This window comes from Erythranthe guttata, chromosome 9 (genome assembly GCF_056151865.1).
Source record: "Erythranthe guttata isolate IM_541 chromosome 9, IM_541, whole genome shotgun sequence".
NCBI classification, from domain to species: Eukaryota; Viridiplantae; Streptophyta; class Magnoliopsida; order Lamiales; family Phrymaceae; genus Erythranthe; species Erythranthe guttata.
The window spans coordinates 12205618-12213722 of NC_142541.1; the positions used below are offsets into that span (position 1 = coordinate 12205618).

Below are 8105 nucleotides of genomic sequence, written 5' to 3' on the forward strand. Positions count from 1 at the left end.
GGGTTCATTTTTTTCGATATGTAGTTGATTTTTACTTTTCTTGCTGTTCAAATACAATTGTTTTGTTGTAGCTGATTTCGATAATTTGTAGTTGGTTTCGGTGATTTTGTAGTTGATTTCGACGATTTTGAAGTTGATTATGATTTTTTTGTAGTAATTTTCAATAATGTTGTAGTTAATTTCGTTAATATTGTAGTTGGTCTCATTGATTTTGTAGCTGTTTTCTATATAAATTGTAGTTAATTTAAATCTCTTGTCATGAACTTATTTGCCATTTACCCTATTTTCTAATCGATCTCAAGTCAAACTTCATAACTTATCAATCAATAATACATGTTCATGTTCGATTCATCTTATCAACAAACATAATTCAAACATCTAAATCGTTTTGATTTTCAATCTTAGTAAGGGAAGACAACATTAAAATTGCACTGTAGGCATATTTATGTAATTTGAGATTAAGGGCCTTATTTAAAAACCCGGTTGGGCCGCAAAGCAAAGAAGAGAGAGAGAGAGAGAGAGAGAGAGAGAGAGAGAGAGAGAGAGAGAGAGAGAGAGAGAGAGAGTATGGATATTGTAGAAGTATCAATTTGGAAGAAGTAAGAGAAATATTCATATTCGTTTCGCTCTAAAATTGCAGGATCAAAATACAAGTTGTCTCCATATTGCTGCTTAAAGAAAGATAAGTTAGTTAGATAATTGCGGGAAAAAAAGAAGGAAACACTAGGAATTTCGTATACAAGTACACGAAATAATTGTCTACATTTCGTGTACAAATGAATGGAACAAAAAATAAGAGAGTATTTATCCTTTATTTCGTACAGAAAATCACGAAATATGATTTAAAATTTCCTAGTGTTATGCACGAAATTATTGATAAAACAGAATACAAAATTAATTTCTTGAAGTAAACCACGAAACTTAATACATAATTTCATGATATCTTACACGAAACGAATAAAAATCGATGATTATTCGACAAAAACGTATTTTTTTTAATCTCATTATTGGGAACGACGTTGGCCATGTTGATAATTGTTGTGTTCTAACTGATTGTAGCAAAAAAAATCATGATATACAAAATTATGTTATTTGGAGGTTGGGAGAATTTGGAAAAAGTTAAAAGGTTTCTCGACAAATAAATTATTTTGTAATGGTAAGGGGGAAGATGCTCTAAGGGCATCTCCTATGGAATGGGGGAGGGTTGAGGTGTATACTGAGAAGGGGGTGAGGCTGGGGTGGGGGGCAGGCTTTTGTGTTTTTTTTTTTGTTTTTTTTCCTTTCTTCTCTTTCCACATTAGTATTTCCCTTTTTATTTTTTTTCTTTTGTTTCTTTATATATTTTCTTATTTATTTAAATTTATTTTAATTCTTTCTTTTTCTTTCCTTTTTGTTTCTTTCTTTTTTCTTTATTTATTTTCATTTTATTATTAATTTCTATTATTATTATTATTATTATTATTATTATTATTATTATTATTATTATTATTATTATTATTATTATTATTATTATTATTATTATTATTATATGGTGATAGTGGTGTTGGAAAAAAATGGAAGAAAAAGATTGGTCGACTTGACGAAAAATGGGTTGGGGTCGAGGTCGGGGTCGGGGAGCCCGGCGGAGCCGCCCCTATCGACAGGAGATGCCCTAACAATAGAAGACAACATTTACATTGCACTATAGGGACAATAATGTAATTTGAGACTAGGCCCTTATTTAAAAACTCGGTTGGGCAAAGCAAAGAAGATTAATAAGAGAGAGAGAGAGAAAGAGTAGAGAGAGAAAATGGATACAGTAGGTGTGTTTGGTGGAGCAACAGCGACTCCCTATGTTTCATCTTCTTCCTCACTCGCAAGAAATGGCCGCTGCTTATCGTGCGCACCCTCCCAAAACCTTAACCTGCGCACCTCCCACCTCGCCGCCTTCCGCCCACCTTCCCACCTCTCCACCCACCCCTCCTCCTCCAAAACTCGCCCTAACAAGCTCCGCAAATCCCGCATATTCCTTCCCCATTTAGTTGCTTCCATGGTGAATTTCTTTTCTTTTTTTCAGTCACAATTTTTCAAGGATTTTGTGTTTTATTATTTTTAATTGGGTACAGGTTGAAGTGGAAGAGAGTTACATTATGATTAAACCAGATGGAGTTCAACGCGGCCTCGTAAGAAATTCTTTATTTAGCATTAATGGATTTTCTCTCTTTTTTTTTTAATTAGCGACGGATTTTTTGTTACTGTTTAATTAGCGACGGATTCTGTGAAATTGGGCGTAGGTTGGAGAGATAATTTCCAGGTTTGAGAAGAAGGGTTTTAAGCTTAAAGGATTGAAGCTTTTTCAATGCCCCAAAGAACTAGCTCAGGTTCTTTTCTTTATATATATATATATATATATATATGATGGATTTTGACTCTGAAAAATTGTGTCTTTAAACAGATTAACACATTTGACTTGTGTTGTTTCTTGTTTATTTTCATTGCTTTTAGCATTGTAATTACTTGCTTTGCAGATGTGTTTGTGTTGTTTGTGTGTGTGTGTGTGTGTGTGTGTGTGTGTGTGAGTGGAGCACTACAAAGATTTGCAGTCGAAACAATTCATCCCCAATTTGATTGTTTATGTGTGTGTGTGTGTGAATAATGGTTACAGGAGCACTACAAGGATTTGCAGTCGAAATCATTCTTCCCCAATTTGATCGACTATATTACATCTGGTCCTGTCGTGTGTATGGTACGCTTCTCCCCTCGAACAAATTTAAATCGTCTTTTCTGTTCGACTCATCCTTGTAATAAAAATCAAAATTGTTTAACTTTAAAAAATGTGTTAACTGTTTATTTGATCAAAAAGGCGTGGGAGGGCGTAGGTGTTGTTGCCTCAGCACGCAAGTTAATCGGAGCGACTAATCCACTTAACGCCGAACCGGGCACCATTAGAGGAGATCTTGCCGTTCAAACCGGAAGGTCAAACCCTTTAAATCTTGAAAATATTCGTGAACTTAAAGAATCTGTAACTTTATCTCGTATATTTAAGCACTTGAAATCGTTTGTTTGTTATATCTTAAAATAATATTATTCCCTATGTTATATTGGCAGGAATGTTGTTCATGGAAGCGACAGTCCTGAAAACGGCAATAGGGAAATAGGTAAAACTTTCGTTCCAACTTTTGCTGCAGCTTCTATCTTTTAGAACCCGAATAAATTTTTTAAATTTTTAATTCATTTTCACGATTTGATTACAGCTCTATGGTTCAAAGAAGGAGAAGTGGTGGAATGGACACCAGTTCAAGAACCGTGGTTGAAGGAATAGAGTTTTTCTTATTCTATAACTCGTTTTGAGGCTGCCCCACACACATTAACGAGAGTTCTCGATTCAATTTTTTTTTTCCGGCATTTCTAACTTACGAGAAATGTAACAGTTCAATTTTCAATTTGTGCGAAGTTTTGAAGAAATTGTTCGATTCATCATACGTGATCTGCAATTTTTCTTTATCTTTATTCGTTTTTGGATAAAGCAGAATAATTCTTATCTTCATTTATTTTTATTTATTTTTTGATCAGTTACGTGTCTGCGATTATGCTTAAGTATTTGGTGAATTGACACCCGGTGTACTTTATCGACTGTAGTAATACCATATTCGTGTGTAGGCGCAGGTAAATTATCATTATTTATCAGTCGAAATTTTGTTTAAAATATAAAATTTACAGGCAATTTCAACTCATGGCAACTACCGATTTTAATTTGTGGAACTGCCGATTCAAAACTATGGTCGTGTATCTATATTGTTAGTAACACACCAGAAGGTGAAACAGAAAGTAAAAATAACTAACTCAATTGCATAGCTATATAGAGAAATCAAGAATCGACGGTGAAGAACAATTACAGTTACAAACACAATCGAGATGTGTGAATTACATCGTATTACACAATAAACGAACAACATCACCCACCCCTTTTAGTACAACATATTGCTGCTAATTACGGTCCACAGATTAAAATATCTGAAAATCCCGAACCAAACATAAAACGGAACCAATGTTTTCCCGATCTCAGTTTCCGTCGTCAGCCATTTTCTAACCGTGTCAACTTCCAGACACAGTCAAAACACTTGAGGAAGAAGAAGATGAATAACCACTCTCTACAACCATCGCCTCTGTCTCGTTTGAGTTATTATGTGCATCTTGTGAACTTTTATATTTTGAGAATAAATAATGAATAGACATACTCTTACTCCGTTTCTCGTTTGACGAGCACACTGTGGATTGGAAACTAACACTAGAGTCACCCGATATAGAATCGCTCGAAGTACAATCAGCATCAGCAGCAGCAGTAATACCCTCCCCAGGCGAATCAGTTGCCATGGTACAACTATCCTCGGGGTTGTACCTTGGATTACAGTGAGAGCCTTGTTTGAGTTTCAGAAGGGTCGATTCTACAACCAGTTTCGATATAAAAATAGTGTAAGCGTTATTTTCCGAGAATGAAATATGCAAAATAGTATCATATCACCAATGTTAAAAACTCAAATATTACAACCTTGTAATAATTTCCTTCTCAGTTAGTCATACTTTTTTACCAATTATCAGTGGCATAACAATGAAGGGCCTGGGGGTGGGGGGCAGCCGCCCCTCCAAGAAAGAAAACCAACTTTTTTTAGTTACTTTTTGACATGATATTTTATAAATATGTGTTTCCAATTTTTTCTTCTTCTCTATTCTCTTGTGTTAATTTACCTATCCTAGCAACTATTTATGAATAACTCTAAAAAAAAATCGGGGGCGCTGCCCTGAACCCCCGAAAAATTTAACCTACGGCTACATGTATTAATTCCACACAAAAATACCCCTCCGACAATTATCTTAGTTGTATCTGGAAAATCAATCTAAGAAGAACATATCCTGAACCATTTCTCCGACATAATAATTAGTGGGAATACAGCAGTTCTTTCTTATTCCGCTCGACCTCAGTATCTCACCTAAAAAAATATAAATTTCGGAAGTCGAAAACTTCATGATTCAACGAACGAAGCAAGTATAAGAGAACTTATAAAATCCTCAGTTCATACTAAATTTCGAGGTATCGATGTTAATTCGAAATAGTTACGCCAAGCCTCGTCTTCAAATCTAATAAATCCAACCAAAGAGCAACTTATTGCATTCTCAGTTCCATAAATCTTGTCTCGGTTCCCAATTCAAACAAAAGCAAATTGAGATAAATGCCCCAGACTGTGCTATCATTTTAATTATTTACAATTACAACCCATATTTGATTCAAAATTATGAATAATTTATAAAAAAAATCCCCAATTCGTATTCAAATCCAAGCAGCAGGAAAACCTAATTAACTCCATAAAATATTTCCTAACCCTAAAAAAGAAGGAACATACACGCCGGCCCTTTCAGAACGACGTCGTATAACAGTAACGAATCAAGCAAGGATCTGAATTTCTTTTAACCTAATTGAAGAAATGAAGAAGAAATTAAATACCATAGATGGAGAGAGAGTCGTGTTTGATGATCTTGGAAGGGGGTCTTTCCATTTCAAGAAGTTCCAAAGAGCTGATTGGCGATGCTCTCACTCTCCCAAACATTCTTCTGCGCTATCTCCACCTTCACTGTGTGCAGCAGTTCGGGGGTGGGGGTGGGGGTGGGGTGGGGTGGGGGTGGGTTGACGGGGAAGAGTCTGAAATATGTAATTTTGATTTTTGAATATTTGGGTAATCGACGCGCCAAATTGGACGCGAAAAGTTACGATGGGGGGCGGGAACCATTGGTGAAATAAATACTGCAATCTTTAAAACTTTCTATAAACAAATTCTCTCTAAATAAAAACGCATCCTTGAAAAGTCAAAATATAAAAATATAATTTTTTTGCAAGCTCAAAAGTGTTTGCTAATTTATAGGGGAAGCTCAAAAGTGCTAATCTTAATTTTTTTTTTCTCCTCCATATAAAAATATAAAATAAAATTGCAAGCTCAAAAGTGTTTGCTAATGCATGAGCTAAATTATAGGGGAAGGAACCGGCACTCCAATTGCAAGCTCAAAAGTATTTGCTAATGCATGAGCTAAATTATTACAAGTGCGAGGAACAAAAGAAAATTTAAGACGAAATGAACGATAAAGTAAGAGTCCGAATGCCTCTAGATATGCTCCAAATGGGCATAAATTAGCGGCTTCATCCCTAAGTGCCGTAAAGAGTTGCTGGTAATCTCCTTCGAGGATCATCGAGTTCCAACATTTAGCCTATGCCATTTGGATCGCTTTGAGGGCTGCGTGGGCTTCTCCTTCTACCGCTTGGACAATTCCTGGGAATTGTTTCGGGTTTGGTCCTACAGTGGACCAAAGCATGTACGGTTTTTTAACAGTTTCATGTGATACCATCACATGGAACTGTTAAATAAAAAATTAAATTGAGATATATTTAAATGAATTCAATATAATAAGATTTTATATATATTTCTCATTTATTTATTCAATGTGTTATATTATTAATTACATTGTTTATATTGTGCATTTGATTGTGGTACACCGTGCCTGTGATGAATTGGTCATGTACATGTACGATAAAGAGTTTTGTTAAGTTTTATGAAGCTTCAATATTTTGACTAATCTTATATATAAAAGAAAGAAACGTTGGGCAACCTTAAAAAAACCCTAATGGTGTTTCTGTAATTATTTATTTTTAATATTTTTTATGCTAATTTTCTAACTATAATTTTCAACAATTATCAATCTCCTATTTTTCATCAATATATCTCAAAACTTAAGAGATAAAGATAGAAATTCGATTTGTTAAATCTTAATCTATATATTTGGATTATAAATATTATTATGCAATATTTAAAAAAAGTAATGTTATATATAATATGAATAATACCATATTATTAAATTTTACTATGTACTATATTTTCTTATTATGTATTAAATTGATTATTTTTTTCACTTTTTAAATAATATCCCGTGCATCGCACGGGCAAAAAATGCTAGTCTAATTAAAGGCACACACTTGAATATAAGTTTTTTTTTTTTTTACTTACAAATTTGCATAAAAATATAAATATTACGTCTAGATTGACACATTAAGATTTTTATATCTAAAATAATTTTTACGAGACTAATTTTACGAATCATACCTCACATGCACGCCCAAGCTCGGTGTGAAAAATCACATTCATGCCTAGTTTGGGCGTGGGAAAGATATCATTTTTTAGGTTTTTATATGCATATAAATAAAGTTTGGAAAAACTACTTTTAGATGTTTGCAAAATCAATTTTTGTTTTTTAGATTATCTTAAAATAAGTTGTTTTAAGCTCTAATTTTAAAAGCATTCTTCGACGTGCTTTTTCAATTGAAGTTGGTTTTTCAGCGTATTTGCAAACATCTTCAACTTCTACAAATAAACACTTAAAATCAATTTAACTCATAATCACTAACTTCTGTTTTTAAATAAGTTTTTAAAACACTACCTTAGTATATATCTATATTGCAAATATTTTCTAGTACTTAGGACGAAAACTCTATTTTTTTTTTTTTTTTCATTTTTCATTTTTTGAATAATAGGAGTTTAATGTGCAAATTCTATTTCTAAGTCCATATTTATTAAGGGATATACATGACTATTTGTTGAAATTTCTAAGAAATCTGATTGATCTAAAAGAAAAAATCTGGATTTCTTCCCGTGCTGCATATACTCATCTCCAGAATTTACAGTTCACTCCTTTATCGTTTTAGAAGTGCTCAGTTTAGTCTCCCAAATTTATAATTTTACAGTTTAGCCCCAAACTTTTCAGAATTTGCAGTAAGAGTCTGTCCTTTCAGAATCTGGCAATCTGCAATTATGTATATATTTTAGAATTTCCAACTGTCATTGAAGTTTTCAAAATTGCTGTTTGTGTCCCTAAGGTTTGCAAAATTTATTATTAGGTCCGTAAGTTTTTGAAAATTTCAATTTGATCCTTGAATTTTCAGAGTGTTCAAAATATTTAGATTTTATAATATTTTGATTCGATATACTAACAAATTTATTTCTTCAAAAAACAGATTTGTTAATTGGATGACATGCTATATCACATGTTGTATTACATGTAAACAATAGTTTGTTATTTCGGAAATT

At 33.2% G+C, this 8105-nt stretch overlaps 2 protein-coding genes across 2 annotated transcripts; one reads left to right on the forward strand and one right to left on the reverse strand.

The window, feature by feature from the left end:
* Window positions 1-1735: 1735 nt before the first annotated feature.
* Window positions 1736-3526, forward strand: NDPK2 (nucleoside diphosphate kinase 2). The gene is made up of 7 exons (XM_012999101.2): window positions 1736-2032; window positions 2106-2162; window positions 2274-2360; window positions 2645-2725; window positions 2843-2955; window positions 3088-3137; window positions 3234-3526. The coding sequence occupies exons 1-7, from the start codon at window positions 1790-1792 to the stop codon at window positions 3299-3301; spliced, it is 699 nt and encodes a 232-aa protein (XP_012854555.2). The 5' UTR covers window positions 1736-1789; the 3' UTR covers window positions 3302-3526.
* A 478-nt stretch (window positions 3527-4004) lies between these two features.
* Window positions 4005-5637, reverse strand: LOC105974035 (uncharacterized). The gene is made up of 2 exons (XM_012999073.2): window positions 5480-5637; window positions 4005-4424 (listed from the first exon to the last, which is right to left on the reverse strand). Exons 1-2 carry the CDS (start codon window positions 5580-5582, stop codon window positions 4075-4077), a joined length of 453 nt encoding a protein of 150 aa, XP_012854527.2. The 5' UTR covers window positions 5583-5637; the 3' UTR covers window positions 4005-4074.
* Between the last annotated feature and the right edge of the window lie 2468 nt (window positions 5638-8105).